At 40.0% G+C, this 22,949-nt stretch overlaps 1 protein-coding gene across 1 annotated transcript in view; it reads left to right on the forward strand.

Annotated features, from left to right (window-relative positions):
* The window catches only part of plekhg4 (pleckstrin homology domain containing, family G (with RhoGef domain) member 4), a 176,607-nt gene that overhangs the window by 112,699 nt on the left and 40,959 nt on the right, over window positions 1–22,949 (forward strand). Inside the window, exons 15-16 of the mRNA XM_059992425.1 lie at window positions 2,983–3,232; window positions 10,423–10,512. Coding sequence (XP_059848408.1) covers window positions 2,983–3,232; window positions 10,423–10,512 — 340 coding nt within the window. The remainder of the gene's footprint in view (window positions 1–2,982; window positions 3,233–10,422; window positions 10,513–22,949) is intronic.

Here is a 22,949-nt window from a genome sequence, read left to right on the forward strand (position 1 = left end):
ATATTGTATGTAAAAGAACTTGGCTTTGAAGGTTTTTTTAAGAGCCAAGAAGTGTATGTGTTGGAAATTTTGTTCCAAAAGTTCAAAAATCACAAAATGCAGGAAGCACTCGAGGATTATCAGCATGTGTGCAAAGTGTTTCAGATTGAATATCTTTCAGAACTGACTTTGAAAGGTCTTAGCTGCTCTGGTATCACTGATTTTAATAAAACAAGATAATGTAATAGCTTTCACCTTTGGGAAAAAAAAATCTATGCTTATTTTCACTTTGTCAATGGAAAGACTTTAACAATTTTAAAGACTGTAATGTAAACACCATAAAAGTAAAGTAAGTTTCTAAAGTCACCTTTGGTAACTGAACTGAAAACAAAGTGCTGGGAATACCAAGCAAATCAAGTATCTATGGAGAGAAAAATTAAGTTGTTATTTATCATTCAGCATTTCTAAAATGAAGTTCATGTAATTGTGGACAAAATAAACATTTAGTTGCCCATTTTTGAAGTATCCATTATTAGCTACTGTGAATCAGCATACCAAGAACAATAGATGTATTGTGAAAATACAAATGCTGGAAATACTTGGCAGATAGGCCACCACTTTGAGAAGAAAACAGTGTCAGCATTTTTACTTCATAAAAGATCTATCATGTTTGCCAGCTCGTGGTTTCTAATTCCTTCACCAGATCTTAAAGAATTATTTAGATTGATTATGGAGAGTGAGGTTTTGTATTTGTTTTTCTTCAAGGTAAGTTCATATACAGAGAATATAAATTTGGGAGCACCAAGCTGCCAGAAATGTCTACAACCCAGGTCATTCTCTGCATTGATAGAATCATAAAAATATGGCTCAGTGCAACACTGTTTCTTTTGTGGAAAATCCGGTTTTTCTCCTGTTGCTGTAATCCTTCATTTCTCCTTCTCAATTTATGTGTTTATCTCTTCAATGCTCCTGCTGGACTTGTTTCTGCCACCACATTAGCAAATAAATTATTAACTTATTTTAGGTTTGTCCACTTGCTGCCTCTTTTTGTGGTTCTTTATTTCTGAACCATCTCAATATCAACCATGAAGGGACTGGTATTTTCCATCATTAAATTTATGATTCTCCATTGTAATTTAAACAACTGTCCTCCAGCTTGTGCTGCTGTGAGGAAAAGAACTCCAAGTCTTGGATCCTTTGAGTAAAAGGACCTTCAAAGGAAGAAATAATTTTAAAATGCTGAACTGTTAACACTAGGTACCATATCTGGGTCTTTACTAAAGGCTATATTAAGATATGAATTTAAATATTCTAACTTATAAAAGCCTTAGAAAGTGTGGGGAAACAAGAAAAGTGGAAGGGCAATAACGTACTAGTACAACATTAGTTAGGATGCAGAAACAAGGAGCAAATCTAAAAAGATATCTTCAGGCAGCAGATACGTGATATCAATTCACAGATTACAGATGTTTTAGGTAATGCATAATTGCTTTAATTTTCATGCAGATTGTTAGGAACAGTTGCTCATAAAGAAAATAGTTAAATTTCTTGAGTACAATAAAACTATTTTCTCTGAGGTAACAAGTAACAATTAGATTCAATAACTAGCAGTTTCAGTTAAAGTTTTAAGTAAATTTATTATAAATGTACATATATGTCACCATGTGTGGCATCCATTAGTCTTGTGAGACCACTCTCCAGGGCACAGGCCTGGGCAAGGTTGTATGGAAGACCGGCAGTTGCCCATGCAGTGAGTCTCCCCTCTCCACGCCATTGATGTTGTCCAGGGGAAGGGTAAAGGCTAATACAGCTTGGCACCAGTGTCATCGCAGGAGTTGCCAAAACAAGGTTTAAGACAACATTGGACTGCCTTAGGGACTCTAGCTCCGGATTTGTCATCAGGGAGCCTCCCTAAGCCTTTCCCATGAGTAGGTATGGCTGCAAGGCAGCAGAGGTGTGAAATCAGAGTTTTCCCTCTTAGGTGGACTGCCTTCCCAGGCTGGTGAGCTCCATCTACTCAAAGCACTGGTTTTAAGGTGCCAGGACCCGCCTTCGACCCTTCTTCTGTCAGTAGAAGCAGTTCCTCCAGGCTTAGAGGCTAAGCCACATGAGAAGGCCAGGAGTTGGACTTGGTTGTCAGAGGCTATTTGAGGCGCATGCCGTGAGGAACACTTTTAGGTGGTGGGAGTTTGTCCCCACTACCACTCCTCGGCTTGACAACCTTGGAACCATGTCACCATATACTGCTCTAAAATTCATTTTCTTGTGAGCGTTCACAGTAAGTGCTAGTTAATACATGAAATCAATGAAAAACTATACATAAAGATGGGCAAACAACTAATGTGCAAAAGATGACAAATTATGCAAATACTTAAAAAGGAAAATAAATAAGTAATAAATAATATTGAGAATATGAGTTGTAGACTGCTTGAACGTGACAAGAATCCTTAATATAACAAAGGAACATTGTCTATTACTGATGTTAGTGTTCATAAATACATGGCAGTATTGTAGTGGTTAGTACAATGCTTTACAGTACAGGTGACCTGGGTTCAAATCCAATTCTTCTAACAAGAATTCAAACTAAACAATAATTTAATCTATTCAGGTCAACTAAAATAAATTATTGGGAAGTGTTCTTTACACCACTTTATTTTTAGTCAAGTAAATTTGGATTTAGCAGAGCATTTTGCAAATTCATTTATTTTAAAAAATTAACATCTGTTTTCCAGAATTTATATTTCAGCAAAGCTCCATATGTGGAATGGTAACCACATCAAAGGGTTGCTTGAATCAAAATCAGATGATCACCTTATTAAATCATAATAAAAGTTAAAGTCTCATCTTCTCACTATCCCAAACAAAAGGCTGAATCTTTGGTTATATAAATGTATGATTTGAGTTGCTAATTCTTTTGGGGTTCTACAAATTTCTATAAGTTAAAATATTAGCACTTCTTTCTGAAACATTTCTTAACAGTAAAATGTGTTCTTTTCATTACAGTAAACTGAGGCACATCATTGATGAGATGGTTGTCACAGAGCGTGAGTATGTTAAATCTCTCAAGTACATCATTGATAACTACTACCCAGAGATGGAGCGTTTGGATCTTCCTCAGGATCTGCGGGGGAAACGCAGTGTTGTCTTTGGAAACTTACAGAAACTTTACAATTTCCACAGCCAGTATTTCTTGAAAGAATTGGAAAGTTGTATTAACCATCCATTACGTGCCAGCCATTGCTTCCTCAGACATGTAAGCAAATATTTAGTTTACTGATAATCACAGGAAAACTGATCAACAAATATAAAAATTACAGAAGTATGATGTTTGGTAAGATCTGACTGATTTACACTGGCATTGTAGAATGTTCATTGTCCTGGAATTAATGGCTGTAAAGATGATGTCTAAATAAGATCGGGGACAGCAACATGAAAGAACAACATTTTCAGTGTTGAAAGTTGGAGTACACAATGTTTGTATGAGAACTGTTAGCTTCATTAGTTCTTGTCCTCTGAAAAATAGTTCAGTCGCTGCAAAAATCAGTCTCAAGATTGGGATTGAGTTTAAGTGAGAAGGAAACTGACAACGAATCACAACCCAGCAGCCCAATGTGTGTGTGTGTGGGGGGGGGGGGGAGGAAGAAAACAAAAAGTAATTACCTTGTTTCTGAGATGAGAACAGCTCTTTGGATAGAAAACTTCTGGTAAATATTTGGAACACTATTAAAATGAATTTCCTAATGTGTCTATTAATTAATTTAAATATTTGGAATACAGCCTGAGTCAAAAATATGAAGTCTTTCAAAAATTTTGTCAGTATTTTGCTTTCTTCTGTAAAATAACTGTAATTCCCTTGTTAAGATTTCTACTGCTATGCTATAGGTGTTTCATTTTAGCAGTTTTCTACAACAGTAGTGAGTCCTGCTGGTAGAATGTTTTGGTTTCAGCTAAAGATAAGAAACCACGTTGCTCAAATTAGAAATGCTGTGTCAGGCAATCAGGATGGTGGGATCTGGAGAAGTTTCTAGAGAGAATGGGATGGAGAGAAATTTGTGATAGACAGTAGTCTGTTTTTTTTTGCGGGAGCTGTGGGGTGGGACAGAAGGGAAGATACTGCACAATGTTGTTGGATGGAAAGTCCCCATTGCAAGAAGTGCTATGCGCAGATGTCTGGCTCCAAGGAAAGAAGGGGCAATACTTCTGAGAGAGAACCAGTTTGTTCAAGATGGACTTTGAGGGAAGTTCAGACTGTGGAGAGTGCTTCCATGCAGACAGTGGGTCTGGCACCTTGAGTCGCAGTTATACCCAGCTTTTGATAATAGACAATAGACAGTAGGTGCAGGAGTAAGCAATTCGGCCCTTCTAGCCAGCACCGCCATTCACTGTGATCATGGCTGATCATACACAATCAGTACCCTGTTCCTGCCCTCTCCCCATATCCCATGACCCCGCTATCTATAAGAGCTCTATCTAACTCTCTCTTGAATGCATCCAGAGACTTGGCCTCCACTGCCTTCTGGGGCAGAGCATTCCACATATCCACCACTCTCTGGGTGAAAAAGTTTTTCCGCATCTCTGTTCTAAATGGCCTACCCCTTATTCTTAAACTGTGGCCTCTAGTTCTGGACTCACCTATCAGCGGGAACATGTTTCCTGCCTCCAGCGTGTCCAATCCCTCAATAATCTTATATGTTTCAATCAGATCCCCCTCATCCTTCTAAATTCCAGTGTATACAAGCCCAGTCGCTCCAATCTTTCAACATAACGACAGTCCCGCCATTCCGGGAATTAACCTTGTGAACTTACGCTGCACTCCCTCAATAGCAGGAATGTCCTTCCTCAAATTTGGAGATCAAAACTGAACACAATACTCCAGGTGGGGTCTCACCAGGGCCCTGTACAGCTGCAGAAGGACCTCTTTACTCCTAAACTCAATTCCTCTTGTTATAAAGGCCAGCATGCCATTAGCTTTCTTCACTGCCTGCTATACCTGCATGCTTGCTTTCATTGACTGATGTACAAGAACACCTAGATCTCGTTGTACTTCCCCTTTTCCTAACTTGACTCCATTTAGATCAGTGGTTCCCAACCTTTTTTTGGCCATGCCCCACCAAATCACCTCTAAAATCCTGATGCCCCCTGTGGTGATATATAATTCTTATTATTCAAAAAGTGAACTACTATTCACCTGGAGGAAGCCTAAAAGACCATTAACTTGGGTTAAACAAGCTTCCAAAGAACATGGCATTCATGAAAGAGAAAAATAAAAGAACCAAAGGACTGTTAAAGTTCTGAGGAAGAAATTACTAAGAAATTGTAAAAAAAAGAACATTAAGTGATATTAAAATAATAATAAATAAATAAAACAATGCCGATTCGTTTCTACAGCATACAAAGACAGACACACCGTTTAAAAGAGATGACGCAATGTACACACCTTTATACCACCAAGAACCCAAAGCTACTGCAAAAAGCAGCATTGGCGCGACCTCGTACGAGTTTCTTACGTGTTTGGACTTGTTCATTCGTTCCTTCCTACATCAGTCAATTCATTAATTTAATTATGAAAGCCATTTGATGGTTGTAATGATGGTGATACACTATATATACAGTACATACGCAATTACACATGTACATACACACAAATATTTTATGTATGCATACTGTATATACACATATGTATTAACTCGCGCACACACTCTCGTACTCACTTACAGACTTACTAGAAAAAATTCACTGTTAATAACTCATTCTTGAATTGCCCCCCTTAAAAATCAAATTACCCCCCTGTGGGGAGTATGCCCCACGTTGGGAACCACTGATTTAGATAGTAATCTGCCTTCCTGTTCTTGCCACCAAAGTGGATAACCTCACATTTATCCACCTTAAACTGCATCTGCCATATATTTGCCCACTCACCCAACCTGTCCAAGTCACCCTGCATTCTCATAACATCCTCCTGACATTTCACTCTGCCACCCAGCTTTGTGTTATTGGCAAATTTGCTAATGTTACTTTTAATCCCTTCATCTAAATCATTAATGTATGTTAATATTTGGAATTATATTTGGAAAGAAGAGCCCCAACAGTCATATGCACAATTAGACTGGTCTAACTGGAATGGGCCCTTTTTTTCTCTTCTTTCTTTTAATAATTGTTTGATAAATCTGAAATAGGTAAATTCACTTGCTTTATAACCTTATGCTGTATATGATCTGTTATTTGTTGTTGACCGATAATTATGTATGGGCAGTATTCACACAGCATTCAGTCAAATTGATGTTTCTTTATTTGGAACATCACGATGTTTCTGTTTGGTTAAACCCCAAAGCATGCCATCCCTAGGCTTGTATTGTTTATGAAAGGTGGCCTTCTCACCTTTGAGTCATGGACCTGTTAGCAGAGTTAACTAATGAGCTGAGTTTGTATATGAGCCATGTGAGAGGTATATGGATCACAGTTTTGGGAACTGAGCTTTTTGGTGACTGATCATCACAACAAAATGAGAGGAAGTCTTAGATAATTTACTTCTTTTAATTTAAGATCATTACACCTTAAGTCATTAGGGTAGAATTATGCCTTTCAGCCCATAATGTCTGTTCCAGGATATCATGGTTGATTTATTTTTCCTGTCAACTCCATTCTCCTGTCTTTTCTTTATAAGTTTTGATGCCCATTCTAATAAATCACCTATCTACCTCTGCTTTGAATATACCCAATAATTTGGCCTCCAAAGCTATCTGTGGTAATGAATTTCACAAATAAACCATCCTCCTGTTAAAAGTTCAACCTCATCTCTATTCTAAAGGGATAACCTTCTGTTCTGAGGTTCTTTGGACTTTACCGTTTTGTCCTCTTATATAGGGCCCAAAACCGCTCATAATTCTCCAAATGTATTCTGACCAATGCCTTATAAAGTCTCAACATTACATACTTGCTGTTATACTCCATTCCACCTGAAATAAATGCTAACATTGTATTTACCTTCCTTACTACCGACTCAACTTGATGTTACCCTTTAGAGAATCCTACACAAGTGATGCACAAGTCCCCTTACATCTCTGATTTCTGAATTCACTCCTCATTTAGAAAATAGTCACTGCCTTTCTTTCTTCTACTGAAACTCATGACCGTACACTTCTCTATATTATATTCCATCTACCACTATGCCCATTCTCCTATCTGTCTTAAGTTCTCTATAGTCTCCCTGCTCCCCCAACAAAACCTGTCTCTCCACTTACCTTTGTTTCATCTGCAAACTTGGCCACAAAACCATCAATTTTGTCATCCATATCATTAGCATATAACATGAAGAGTGGTGGACCGAACAACGACCCCCTGTGGAACACCATTCGTCACCAGTAACTAACCAGAAATGTCTCCCTTCTTCCAGTCATCCACATTTCTGTCCATCCTATTAATCACATGGGCTTGTATCTTATTTAGCAACCTCAGCAATGAGTATCTTCTTACATCACACTGACCCAACTCTGGCTCCTCACCTTCTTGTCTACATCCTCCCTGATCTCCTTGGTGTCAGGCTCCACGTCGCAGGCAACTTAGATGGATCTGGCATCAATGGCATTTGACTGGGTCATATAATCATACGATGTCATTTACTGTATCCAATGCTCCCAGTGTGCCCTCCTGTATATTAGGGACACAGGTTAGGAGACTGTTTCACCAAGCACCTACACTCTATCTGCCAGAAAAAGTGGGATCTCTCAGTAGCCATCCATTTTAATTCCCTTCCCATTCCTATTCTGACATGTCAGTCCAAGGCGGCCTCTACTGCTGTGATGAAGCCACACACAGGTCAAAGGAACAACACATATTCTGTTTGGGTAACCTCCAACCTGATGGCATGAACTTCAATTTCTCGAACTTCTGGTAATGCCCCCCCCCCCCTGCCTTCACCATTCCCCATTCCAGTTTCCCTCAGTCACCTTCTCTCCTTACCTGCCTATCACTGGTGCTCATCTCCCTTTTCTTTCTTTCATGGCTTTCTGTCCACTCCTATCAGATTCCCCCTTCTCCAGCCTGTATCTCTTTCATCAATCAACTTCCCAGCTCCTCCCCCCTCCTGGTTTCACCTATCACCTTGTGGTTTTTCCTTCCCTCCCCCCACTTTCTTACTCTGACTCCTCAATTTTTTTTTCCAGTCCTGATGTAGGGTCTCAGCTTGAAACGTCGACTGTTTACTCTTTTACATAGATGCTGCCTGGCCTGCTGAGTTCCTCCAGTATTTTGTGTGTATTGCTTTGATTTTCAGCTTCTGCAGATTTTCTCTTGTTTGTATTGATAAAGGGGTTTGATTTGAATGGATCCTCTTTCCACAGGTGTTGCCTGTGATTTTATGATATTTATGATCAGACAACTTTTAGCTTCATTGGTTAAATTGTTGGTGGGGTTTCCGTTCAGTTGGATATCAGGTTTAATAGTTTGGTCAAGTGCTAGCATCAGGGAAATTCCATGCTATTACACTTTTCAGGCAGTGGAATTTTTGTGCAATGGACATTTATTTGTTTCAGTTCCCAGCAAATGTTTATACCCTTAATTTTACTCATGATCTATTTACAAATAGCTCTACTCTGATTTTTAACTTCTTGCAATAATTGCATCAGGATTCTAGGATATCTTGCCATTCTTCATTTTTTCCTACCAATGCATGGAATTCACACATCTCCACATTATCTCCTCTTCATGTCAGTAGTTAAGTTGTTGAAGCATTCTATAGGTTTTGAAGTAAATTGAACTGGTATATTCAGGCTAGATTGCAGTTGAGTTTTTTTTCTAATTCTTAAATTGCAATATGTCTTGATAACAAATATTGAAAATTTCTAATTGGTTACTTTGCCTTTTGATCAAATACTCGGCGCTTCTCTGAGCTCGTTGCAATAAATAATTAGGACAACACCAGAGCAAAAAGACAAATGCAGCTGTGAAATACCCACTGACCAAATCCTTCCAGGTACTGAGAATGGGTATTTTCTATTGGAAGTTTTATGCATCTTCAATTCAATTGACAAATAAATGATCTGATTTTAGTTGGTGATTTGATTTATCTATTGTAATTAAATAAACATACATTAATCATAAAAGTTAAAGAAGTTAAACCTATGGCCTCCATTTAACTGGATACCTGCTTAGTTCTCCCAATTCATTCCCATCTAGACTCAGACATAAAAACGTATTGTGCAAGTAAATTCTTGGTTTTGTGCTCATTGTGTTTTAATTGAGGAATTGTGGTACTGTTTCTAGTATATTTTGTCTCTGAGCAAAGATCTTCAATGTGAGTGTCAGATTGTTAAATGTGCTTAATGTTTGGAATTGCAGCCATCAGCTTCACCTTTGAGCATCAAGCCAGTTGTTATTTCAAACAGCACTGGAGATTAAACCTTTGAGAAATTATCTTTAGGAACTAATTTTGCCTTTCTGTTTGTGTCTTTTACAATTGAGTTCTTTGGCTGTAATTGTTTATTATTCCAGTTATACAAAAGCAGGGACAGAGATAAATATTTGGTGTTAAAAGTCTCCATGTTATGCCTGTTGCATAGCAACGATAACAATAAATAATAGTCACAGTAAAGTGTTGCCTGCAGAGTGTAAATTAATTTATTTAAATTTATAGATTACCATCACAGCTAATTTACAAATGCTGTATACAAGTACGCATTCACAATACTTTCTGTTGGCTTACTTACTAAATTCAAGAAGCATCTAGGTCTTTTTAATACAAATATTAATCTGAATCTCTGCAAAACCTCAGTTGAAAGGCAATTTGCAACCTATTGCCATGGTTTATAAATAGCCATTGAGTAGCAACACTAAAGGCCCTTGTACTTCTGCTGATCTCATTTCTGCTAGATTCCCAGGGAAAATGTAAGGCAAAGGTGGGCATTCAACACAGAGTCACTACAAATTAGATGTAGGTTGTGATTGTGCCTAACCAAGTAATTAACAAAAGTTGTAGTTAGCCAAACTGTAGGAAAAGTGGTAGATTTACACTCTATTATTTGGAGTCATAACTATAAATGGAATTAGGAAAGCAGGTGTAAGAGGTGGCTTGACTTTGGTAAAGCAATCAAAATGTTTCAACAAGTAAATTTCAACTCAGTTTATTTAGATCTTTGCTTTGCTGCCCAATTCCACCAACAATGCTCACCAGCAATAAAAACAAAGACCTAATTGAAAAATAAGAATTCTTGAAGGCATTTGATTAATAACATTTGCAGCATAATTAAAATTTTAATCTGGTAATTTTTTCCCCTTATTTCTAATTTGTCTTTGATTTAACTCTAGTTTAACATGCAACAATGATAACATCAGAATTGGTTTGCTGCATTATAGTTTTACCTTTTATGCAATATTTCATTGGAATTATGAAAAATAGTAAAAGCATACATAGAAATAAAATGTAGTATTTTATTAATACATTTACAGCAAGACCAATTTGGCATGTATGCGTTGTACAGCAAGAACAAACCGAAATCTGATGCTCTACTGGGTAGCCATGGGAACACTTTTTTCAAGGTAAGCTTTTCATATGTTACCTAACAAAATCCAGTATCATTGTTTCACAAAAAAACTCCAAACTTCCAGCACTGCCCTAATTGTAATTTTTAAGGTCATATATTTTAATAGGGCTCTTAGGTCATGCTGCAGTAAAACTTGATTTGTTGCTCGTTCACAGTATCAAGCCTTGTTTGACTCATAATGAACAGCCCTGTCATAAGGGAGCATCCCAACCTTTTTGCAACACCTTGCACTATGTCTCTAGCGTGGTGGGTCTCTGTTCTTCAACTACCATCCATCGTGATGAGGTTTTCTGGCTCTAACACACACTTTGGCTTTAAGCTCTAGACTAGTGGTCACCAACCGATCGATTGCGATCGACTGGTTGATGTTTGAGACTTTCCCAGTAGTCCCAAAAAAAATGAAAAATAAATACACAAATACTGTTGTAATGTGAGCGTTATAAAAATAAGTAATACCAATTAGGATAATGGTAACATAGCAATACTCCCGCTACTGAAAGCTGTTTGTAAAGAGAGCTTGTTTCCAGGTTGCAGGGTTTTAGTTCCTTTCTTTCTGCCCAGTGTGCATGTTCCCCGCCATGCACCACGGTTTCAGCATAGCTTGTGCCGCATCAAAGTGACCAGTTAGATAAGAGTACAGACTGTCGCAAGCACCAATATACGGTACTCGCTAGTGATAACCTGCAAGGTGAAAGCTTCAAACTAAAAGATGATGTGTCTGGTGGATTGCACATGAATATAAAAATGAAATTTAATCCAAAAGTAATACATCTTGAGTATTAATAACACAATAGATGGATGGATAATGAGTATGGTGAAACAAAGGGGACCTTGAATGTAAATGCACAGATCCCAAAAAGGCAACAAAGCAGGTCAATAGCATGTATAAATGACATAGGTGATGCTATATTAGCTGAATCAGAAAATGTGAGTTTGGGACATAATTTTAGAGCTCCATGTACGCTTAGTTAAATTGTATTTTGAGTATGCACACATCTTTGATCACATTGCAAGCAGTACATGACTGAACTGGAGAGTGTGCAGAAGAGATCAGAACTTCTTTGTGATAGGTTAGGGCTGTTTTCTTTGTAACAGAAAATTAAAATGTATGAAATTATGAATATTCTACATAAAGAAGAAATGCCTTGCTCTCTTAACAGAGGGAACAAAAACAAGAAGCAATAATTTAAAGACACTGGTCAAAGAATAAGAGAGGAGTAAAGAAAAGGTTTTCACCAACACAGTGGAAGGAGTCTAGAGTAGTGGTCACCAACCATTTTAAGCCTGAGATCCCCTACCTTGACCTTAGTGAAAGGCAAGATCTACCCCCAACTAAATTGTTTAAGGAAAAAACAGCTCAGATTGTACTTCTAATTTGAGGCCTTTTATTTGGGCTAATTGTATTTGAATTACATGAAATGCTTTTGTCAAACTTCCAAATTAATTCAAACAAGAAAACACTGTAACTTGCATAGCAAACACTCCATAACTGTCTTTCTTTAAGAATATTACAATAATTCACACATTTAATTCTAAATTTCATTATTTAATTTTATGTCAACACGAAAAATAAATGAATTAAAAAATGACTGTTGCACTGAGTGTGATGACTGGGGCTGAATACTTTCTGCTAGTTCCCTGAAATTTAGCTCAAAACTACAGACAGCCAGTCTGAGATAGTCTGTGAGGTGTCTGTCAGTAAGACAGCTCCTGTACATAGATTTAATAATTTTCATCTGTGAAAATGCAATTTCACATAGATAAGTTGACCCGAAGTAGGCACTGACTTTTAGTGCACATGTGGTGAGATGAGGAAACTTCTCCCTGCTGAAAAGCCCCCAAAAGTCACCATCCCTTGATCTTGCTTTAAGCTGGATGTCATTTTGCAAATCAATTATTTCCATTTCAATATCACTTGGCATACCCAAATACTTGCTGGAATTTGGCAGCTATCTGTTCTATACCGATCAGCAGAAATGGGTTTGCAGCAATATTTTTCATGAAGTTTAACTCCCCAAAAGTTGTAGTAATTGCCACCAGTTTATGAATGGGGATGTCATATTCACAGACATATTTTTAAACATTGTAAATATCTTCACCTCTCATTCTCTCCTTTAATGGCAAAAGAGAGAGCGGAAGTCCTCCTTTGTGTCGTTTGTGGGCAGCAGAGTGAGCCGGGAGCAGAGTGAAGGCTTAAGGGCTTAGGCTCAATGGGCTTAGGTGAAAGCGGGAGAAGCAAGGTAGATTTAGGTTTCAGTTTTTCCTATTATTTGAGGAAAGGGGAAGTATGAGTGTGAGGGCAGCTTGTTGTTCTCTGTGTCGGATGTAGGGGGTCCTGGAGTCTCCTAGCTTGCCGGAAGTCCACATCTACGCCGGGGTGCTGAGCTGCAGCTCCTAAGGGACCATGTTAAGGAACTGGAGCTGCAGCTCAATGACCTTCATCTAGTCAGGGAGAGTTAGGAGTTGATAGAGACAGGCAGGTGGTCACACTGGGATCATGGGAGGCAGACAGGTGGGTCACGTTTAGGAGGGGGAAGGGGAAGAGTCAGGTACTAGAGAGTACCTCAGTGGCTGTACCCCTTGACAATAAGTACTCCTGTTTGAGTACTGTTGGGGGGGGGGGGACAGCCTACCTGGGGGAAAGATCCGAAGGGTAGGGAAAGGAAGAGGAAGGCAGTAGTAATAGGGGACTCGATAGGGGGTCAGATAGGCGATTCTGTGGATGAGATCAGGAGACCCAGATGGTAGTTTGCCTCCCTGGTGCCAGGGTTCAGAATGTTTCTGATCATGTCCAAGATATCCTGAAGTGGAAGGGTGAGGAGCCAGAGGTCGTGGTACATATAGGTACCAATGGCATAAGTAGAAAAAGAGAAGAGGTCCTGAAAGGAGAATATTGGGAGTTAGGAAGGCAGTTGAGAAAAAGGACCACAAAGGTAGTAATCTCGGGATTACTGCCTGTGCCACGCAACAGTGAGGGTAGGAATGGAATGAGGTGGAGGATAAACGCGTGGCTGAGCGATTGAAGCAGGGGGTAGGGATTCAAGTTTCTACATAATTGGGACCACTTTTGGAGCAGGTGTGACCTGTACAAAAAGGACAGGTTACACTTGAATCCTAGGGGAACCAATATCCTGGCGGGGTGTGTATGAGGGAGGATAGGCAGGTGATAGAGAAGGGGAGCGCTCAGACGGAAGATGTAGGGGAGAAGGAAGAAAAAGATAAAAAGTTGATCGCATCGTTAGGGATAAGCAGAGAGGAAGAGGTGGAAAGTTTCTTAAATGCATCTATTTTAATGCTAGGAGCATTGTAAGAAAGGTGGATGAGCTTAGAGTATGGGTCGGTACCTGGAAATATGATGATGTGGCTATTAGTGAAACATGGTTGCAGGAGGGGTGTGATTGGCAACTAAATATTCCTGGATTTCATTGCTTACAGTGTGATAGAATCAGAGGGGCAAAAGGAGGAGGTGTTGCATTGCTTGTCCAAGAAAATATTACAGCGGTGCTTTGGCAGGATAGATTAGAGGGCTCGTCTAGGGAGACTATTTGGGTGGGATTGAGGAATGGGAAAGGTGTAGTAACACTTTTAGGGGTGTATTATAGATCACCTAATGGGGAGCGAGAATTGGAGGAACAAATTTGTAAGGAGATGGCAGATATTTGTAGTAAGCACAAGGTTGTGATTGTGGGAGATTTTAATTTTCCACACATAGACTGGGAAGCCCATTCTGTAAAAGGGCTGGATGGTTTGGAGTTTGTAAAATGTGTGCAGAATAGTTTTTTGCAGCAATACATAAAGGTACCGACTAGAGAAGAGGCAGTGTTGGATCTCCTGTTAGGGAATGAGATAGGTCAGGTGACGGAGGTATGTGTTGGGAGCACTTCGGGTCCAGTGATCACAATGCCATTAGTTTCAATATAATTATGGAGAAGGATAGGACTGGACCCAGGGTTGAGATTTTTGATTGGAGAAAGGCTCACTTTGAGGAGATACAAAAGGACTTAGAAGGATTGGATTGGGACAATTTGTTTTATGGGAAGGATGTAATAGAGAAATGGCGGTCATTTAAAGGTGAAATTTTGAGGGTACAGAATCGTTATGTTCCTGTTAGGTTGAAAGAAAAGGCAGCATTGAGTAAATGAGGTGCTCGAGGAATATAAAGAATGCAAAAAGGATCTTAAGAAAGGAATTAGAAAAGCTAAAAGAAGATACAAGGTTGCTTTGGCATGTAGGGTGAAAATAAATCCGAAGGGTTTCTACAGTTATATTAATAGCAAAGGATAGTGAGGGATAAAATTGGTCCCTTAAAGAATCAGAGTGGACAGCTATGTGTGGAGCTGAAAGAGATGGGGGAGATTTTGAACAATTTCTTTTCTTTGGTGTTCACTAAGGAGAAGGATATTGAATTGTGTAAGGTAAGGGAAACAAGTAGGGAAGTTATGGAAACTATGACAATTAAAGAGGAGGAAGTACTGGCACTTTTAAGGAATATAAAAGTGGATAAATCTCCGGTTCCTGACAGGATATTCTCTAGGACCTTGAGGGAAGTTGCTGTAGAAATAGCAGGGGCTGTGACAGAAATATTTCAAATGTTATTAGAAACGGGGATGGTGCCGGAGGATTGGCGTATTGCTCATCTGGTTCCATTGTTTAAAAAGGGTTCTAAGAGTAAACCTAGCAATTATAGGCCTGTCAGTTTGATGTCAGTGGTGGGTAACTTAATGGAAAGTATTCGTAGAGATGGTATATATAATTATCTGGATAGACAGGGTCTGATTAGGACTAGTCAGCATGGATTTGTGCGTGGAAGGTAATGTTTGACAAATCTTATTGAATTTTTTGAAGAGGTTACGAGGAAAGTTGACGAGGGTAAAGCAGTGGATGTTGTCTATATGGACTTCAGTAAGGCCTTTGACAAGGTTCCGCACGGAAGGTTAGTTAGGAAGGTTCAATCGTTAGGTATTAATATTGAAGTAGTAAAATGGATTCAATAGTGGCTAGATGGGAGATGCCAGAGTGTAGTGGTGGATAACTGTTTGTCAGGTTGGAGGCCGGTGACTAGTGGTGTGCCTCAGGGATCTGTATTGGGTTCGATGTTGTTTGTCATATACATTAATGATCTGGATTATGGGGTGGTAAATTGGATTAGTAAGTATGCCCATGATACTAAGGTAGGTGGCATTGTGGATAATGAAGTAGGTTTTCAAAGCTTGCAGAGAGATTTCGGCCAGTTAGAAGAGTGGGCTGAACAATTGCAGATGGAATTTAATGCTGATAAGTGTGAGGTGCTACACTTTGGTAGGAATAATCCAAATAGGACATATATGGTAAATGGTAGGGCATTGAAGAATGTAGTAGAACAGAGTGATCTAGGAATAATGGTGCATAGTTCCCTGAAGGTGAAATCTCTTGTGGATAGGGTGGTGAAGAAAGAAGTATGCTGGCCTTTATAAATCAGAGCATTGAGTATAGGAGTTGGGATGTAATGTTAAAATTGTGCAAGGCATTGGTAAGGCCAAATTTGGAGTATTGTGTACAGTTCTGGTCACCGAATTATAGGAAAGATATCAACAAAATAGAGAGAGTACAGAGAAGATTTACCAGAATGTTACCTGGGTTTCAGCACCTAAGTTACAGGGAAAAGCTGAACAAATTAGGTCTTTATTCTTTGGAGCGTAGAAGGTTGAGGGGGGACTTGATAGAGGTATTTAAAATAATGAGGTGGATAGATCGAGTTGATGTGGATAGGCTTTTTCCATTGAGAGTAGGGGAGATTCAAACAAGAGGACATGATTTGAGAGGGGGCAAAAGTTTAAGGGTAACACAAGGGGGGGGGGATTTCTTTACTCAGAGAGCTGTGTGGAATGAGCTTCCAGTAGAAGTGGTAGAGGCAGGTTTGGTATTGTCATTTAAAATAAAATTGGATAGGTATAAGGACAGAAAAGGAATGGAGGGTTATGGGCTGAGTGCGGGCCAGTGGGACTAGGTGAGTGTAAGCGTCGGCATGGACTAGAAGGGCCAAGATGGCCTGTTTCCGTTCTGTAATTGTTATATGGTTTATATATGGTTTGTAGTAAGATCCTGGAAAGCTATTCTGACAAATATAGCAAGCTGAGCTTTTTGCATTACATCCAGGAATTCATTGAACTATAGTGAAAAATAGTCACAGTGACAAGTCCTTTAACACTTGTAGATCCACGTCTTCTGACAGTGGCTCTGCCCTCCTTGTCACTGTTACAGGGCCAAGCAGTATATTGTGTATTGTGGTTGTGATGTTGTTTTTGTTTTTAAAGTCATTAAAAACAGTCTCTGCGGTAAAGGCCATTGCTCCCTTGAATAAATTGCCATCTGTAAAAGGTTTAATTGCCAACGGAACATCAACCATCTCCACTACACCGTGTTCCAATTCCAACCTTACTCCTTATGAACGCTCTGCTTTCTGCTCCCTCCACACCAATCCCAACCTCACTATAAAACCTGCTGATAAGGGGGGCACTGTTGTAGTCTGGCGTACTGACCTCTACCTGGCCGAGGCACAGCGACAACTCTCTGATACCTCCTCCTATTTACCCCTTGATCATGACCCCACTAAGGAGCACCAGGCCACTGTCTCCTATACCATCACCAACCTTATCGGCTCTGGGGATCTCCCAACCACTGCCACCAACCTTATAGTCCCCACATCCCGCACTTCCTGTTTCTACCTCCTACCAAAGATCCACAAACTTGCCTGTCCAGGTAGACCAATTGTCTCAGCTTGCTCCTGCCCAACTGAACTCATTTCTGCATAACTTGGCACTGTTTTAACCCCCCTTGTTCAATCCATTCCCACCTATGTTCGTGACGCTTCTCACGCTTTGAATTTTTTCAATGATTTTAAGTTCTTTGGCCCCCACCACCTTATTTTCACCATGGACATCCAGTCCCTATATCCCTCCCATCCCCCACCAGGAAGGTCTCAAAGCTCTTCGCTTCTTTTTCGATTCCAGACCTAACCAATTCCTCTCTACCACCACTCTCCTTCGTTTAGCAGAACTAGTTCTTACTCTCAGTAATTTCGCCTTTGGCTCCTCCCACTTCCTCCAAACCAAAGGTGTAGCTATGCCTGCCTTTTTGTTGACTTTGTGGAACAGCCCATGTTCGAAGTCTATACGGGTATCCGTCCCCCTCTTTTCCTTTGCTACACCGATGACTGCATTGGCGCTGAGTTCGTTGACTTCATTAACTTCGCCTCCAACTTTCACCCTGCCCTCAGATTTACCTGGTCCATTTCCAACACCTCCCTCCCCTTTCTTGATCTTTCCGTCTCCATCTCTGGAAACAGCTTATCTACTGATATCTACTATAAGCCTACAGACTCTCACAGCTACCTGGACTATTCCTCTTCCCACCCTGTCTCTTGCAAAAATGCTATCCCCTTCTCGCAATTCCTCCGTCTCTGCCGCATCTGCTCTCAGGATGAGGTTTTTCATTCCAGGACAAAGAAGATATCTTCCTTTTTTAAACAAAGGGGCTTCCCTTCTTCCACCATCAACTCTGCTCTCAAACACATCTCTCCCATTTCCCACACATCTGCCCTCACCCCATCCGCCCGCCACCCCACTCGGGATAGGGTTCCCCTTGTCCTCACCTACCACACCACCAGCCTTCGGGTCCAAAGTATAATTCTCCGTAACTTCCGCCACCTCCAACAGGATCCCACCACCAAGCATATCTTTCCCTCTCCCCCCTTTCTGCTTTTTGCAGGGATCGCTCCCTATGCGACTCACTTGTCCATTCATTCCCCCCCATCCCTTCCCACTGATCTCCCTCCTGGCACTTATCCTTGTAGGCGGAACAAGTGCTACACCTGCCCTTATACTTCCTTCCTCACCACCATTCAGGGCCCCAGACAGTCCTTCCAGGTTAGGCGACACTTCACCTGTGAGTCAGCTGGTGTGGTATACTGCGTCCGGTGCTCCCGGTGTGGCCTTTTATATATTGGTGATACCTGACGCAGACTGGGACACTGTTTCACTGAACATCTACACTCTGTCTGCTAGAGAAAGCAGGATTTCCTAGTGGCCACATATTTTAAATCCACATCCCATTCTGATATGTCTATCCATGGCCTCCTTTACTGTCAAGATGAAGCTACACTCAAGTTGGAGGAACAACACCTTATATACCGGCTGGGTAGCCTCCAACCTGATGGCATGAACATTGACTTTTCTAACTTCCGTTAATGCCCCTCCTCCCCTTCTTACCCCATCCTTGATATATTTAGTTTTTTTTTACCCCCTCCTCTTTTTCTCTCTCTCTCTGCCCATCACTGCCCTTTCTCCATCTCCCTCTGGTGCTCCCCTCTCCTTTTCTTTCTCCCTAGGCCTCCTGTCCCATGGTCCTTTCCCTTCTCCAGCTTTGTATCCCTTTTGCCAATCACCTTTCCAGCTCTCAGCTTCACCCCACCCCCTCCGGTCTTCTCCTATCATTTTGCATTTCCCCCTCCCCTCCTACTTTTAAATCTCTTACTATCTTTCTTTTCAGTTAGTCCTGATGAAGGGTCTCGGCCTGAAATGTCGACAGTGCTTCTTCCTATAGATCCTGCCTGATCTGCAACCTTCCAGCAACACTTTGTGTGTGTTGCATCTGTGAAAGGTTTCTTGTGTTTAGCCAAAAGGTGACCTACACGAAATGATGCTTCAATAGCAGCCTTATTTTGAGCAGCATGTTTTGTGAAAAACAATTGCTGGGCCTTCAACCCCAATTTCAGCTCCTCAATTTTCCAGGAACTGATTGTGCTCTTTGGGGGTTAGGTGTCTTTAAATTTCTGGTGGTTGGTGTTGTGGTGCCGCTCCAGAATCCCTCTTTTAGTCAGTGCTTGTGTTTGGTGGCTCAACATACATACACACTTTTCTTTCACCGAGGTAAATAGAAATTCCTCTTCCCATTCTGGATGGAATATGTACGTTTTCACCTTCTTTCATGGAGCCTTGACTACTATATATTAAATATAGATATTTAATTTTTCCCTTTCCCCTTTTAGGCAACATCACTAGACTTTGGCACCACTCATGCAGCCAAAAATGACTGAAAAAAATTATTGTCAAATTTCTTTTGCTCATCTTTCAACAGTCAGGGATTATTTTATTTGGATCTGCTGATTTATCTTCCAATTATGCTAAATCCTTTACAGATCTCTTACTATGCTAATCACATCCAGTGTTTCACATTCTTCTTTCTTAAAAACAATATTGATTTGCAAAGGCAATTGTGTAAGGTTCATTAAGAACATTACACTTAATTTTATACAGAATATCATAAAATACAGAGAAATGTGATTTAGTTCATTGGTTCTATGCTAGTTCTCAGGGCACTTCCATCAGTCTCATTTGCCCCGTTATTTTCTTGTGTTCTATTCTTGTTTACATACCTGGTAAGGTTGGTCAAGGCTTTCTGAGGTTGGTCAATTCCTGCCTGAGGAGTAACCTGGATCCACTCCACTTTGCCTACCATCACAACAGGACAATAACAGATCCCATTTTATTGGCTGTTCACTCCGTTCTAAAACACTTGGACAATGAAAATTCATGCTTCAAGTTGCTCTTCATTGACTACACTCAGCATTTAACATTAAAATCCCCTCAAAACTTACCACTAAGCTTCAAGACCTGGGCCTCAGTACCTCCTTGTGCAACTGGATCTTCGATTTCTTCACAGGCAGACCCCATTTGGTCCAGATTGGCAACGGCATATCCTCCACACTCACCATCAGACGGTGTACAATGCCACTTTGTACTTATGGTTGTGTGGCTAAGTACATCTCCAATGCCATACTTAAGTCTGTTGATGGTGCCATTCTTGTTGGCTGAATCAACACTTAAGAGGGAGATTGAAAATGTGGTTGAGCGGTGCCTCAATAACAGGCTTTCATTCAACGTCAGAAAAAAAAAACAATTGAATATCGACTATAAGAGGAAGAAGCCAGAGGTCCATGAGGAGAACAGAGGTGGAGAGGGTCAGTAGCTTTAAATTCTTTGACATTAACATATCAGAGAATGTGTCCTGGAACCAGCATTTAAGTAACTTTACACAGAAGACAAGGCAGCACTTCTACTTACTTAAAAATTTATGTAGATTTGGTATGTCACCAAAACCTTTGACAAACTTCTGCAGATGTACAGTGCAGAGTATCCTAACTAGTTACATCATGCCCTGGTATGGAAACTCCAATATCCAGTAATGAAAAATGGTCGATACAATCCAATGCATCACAAGCAAAGCCCTCCCCACCATGAGTATATTTATGTGATGCATTGCTATAAGAAAGCAGCATCCATCATCAAAGACTCCCACTGTCTGTACCATGGCCTTTTTCACTACTATCATTGGGCAGGAGATACAGAAGTCTGAGGTCTCAAGACGCCAGGTTCAGGAACAGTTACTATCCCACAACTATCAGGCTTCTGAATTTCATTGACCACTAATCTGAATTGATTCGATGACTGGAATCACTTCCAAGGGGTGTTCACAACCTGTGTTCTCAGTATTACTTTTATTTGCACAGTTTGCTTTCTTTTGCTCATTAGTTGTTTATCAGTCTTTGTATAGTTTTTAGTAAGATTCTGTTGTATTTTTTTCCTCTAAATGCTTGCGAAAAAATGAATCTCATGTTAGTATATGGTAACATATATGTACAGTACTTTGCTATAAATGTACTTTGAACCAATCAAGCCCTCCCCCCCCCCCCCACCCGTGACTTTCCGGCCATCCACATACACAGGAAGTGCTGTATAGTAGCCAATTAACCTACTAGCGTGGCTTTGGCATATAGAAAGAAACTGGAGCAACCAGGGAAACCACACAGTTGCATGGCAAATTTGCATATTCTGCACAGGTTCCACTGGGCCATAGAGGAAAGGCAGTGACTATTCTATCACTATTGCACTTTATTTTGTTCCTACTATTTTTAATGGAATTTCTTGTTGGTGTTTAAGTACTTACAATGCATCTTTACATGTTGTGTGATTTTATCTATCATATTTTTTCATATTTCCTCTGTATTCTTAAGATTCCACTAACTTCTTTCTTGGAACTTCTTGTATTTTGCCTGGCCATTTGCAGCATTAAAGATCCAAAGACTGACAAAAGCTTTCCTTTTTATCCCTTATTTATTATGAATATGTGAAAATAGGAGCAGGAAGGGGCTATTAGGCCCTTGAAATCTGCCTACCATTCAATATGATCATTGCCGATCTATGTTGGCCTCAACTCTTTTTGCCAATTGCACATAGCCCTTAATTTCTTGATCTTTCAAGTATCACTATCTTAAATATTTTTAATGTTCTGGTCTCCATTATCATCAGGAGCAGATAATTCCAAAGGTTTTCTGCACTCTGAGAGATCACCTATTATTCTTCTAAACTCCAGAGGATACATATAAACTGAATTAGCCTGGTACAACTTCTTTCGCGAGCCTCCCAACCTACTTTACCTTTTTTTTTGGTAAGGGGAACAAAATGTGCTCAGTGCTCCAGGTGTGGCCTCACCAACATTCTGCATAATTGTAACTAAATAGCTATATTTTTAAGCTCTAACCCCTTCACATTAAAGGTTCTTTGCCTTCATAAATGTTTGCTGGACCTGCTTTATCAACTTTTTTGTGATTGTTGCTCTAGAACATCTAAATCCTTCTGAAGTCCATTCATTTGCAGTCTCTCACCATTTAGATAATCTGTCTTTTGATTCTTGTTACTAAAGTGCATGATCTCATACTTTCCCATGTTAACGTAAGAAATAGGAGGCAGAATAGACCATCTGGTCCTTCAAGATTGCTCTGCCATTCATAATGGCAGGGCTGATCTTGCTATGGAATTGACTCCACCTACTTGCCTTTTCCCCCAATTCTTAATTCCCTTATTATGTAAAAATCTATCTAACTGTATCTTAAAATATTTAAACAGGTAGCCTTTACTGCTTTCCTGGGGATAGAATTTCACAAATTAACTCTGGGAAAAGTAGCTCCCCCCCTTTTCCTTCTTAAATCTACTCCCTAAATCTTGAGACTATGTCCAGTACTTATAACCATCTCTACTTACCTGCCTCTAACCTATCCTGTACATAATTTTAGTTTTTATTTTTATAAAATCCGCTCTCATTCTTTGGAATTCCAGCTACTCAATTGTTCCTCATAGGATAAACTCATCTCTGGAATTATCCTGTAGAACCTCCTCTGTAGAAACTCCAAAGTCAGTATATATTTCCTCAGGTAAGACTAGCACTGCAGGCACTACTCCAGGCCTGCCTCATCAGTACCTTCTGCAATTATAACATAACCAACCTGCTGTTAAGTTGAATCTCTCCATTTGCCAAGTTTTTGCTCAGCCTATGGACTTACTTATGTTTTTGGAGAAACAGTTGCATTCTCAACCCTGTGCATGCCCCCCTCCCAGA

This window comes from Hypanus sabinus, chromosome 17, assembly GCF_030144855.1.
Source record: "Hypanus sabinus isolate sHypSab1 chromosome 17, sHypSab1.hap1, whole genome shotgun sequence".
Lineage (NCBI taxonomy): Eukaryota > Metazoa > Chordata > Chondrichthyes > Myliobatiformes > Dasyatidae > Hypanus > Hypanus sabinus.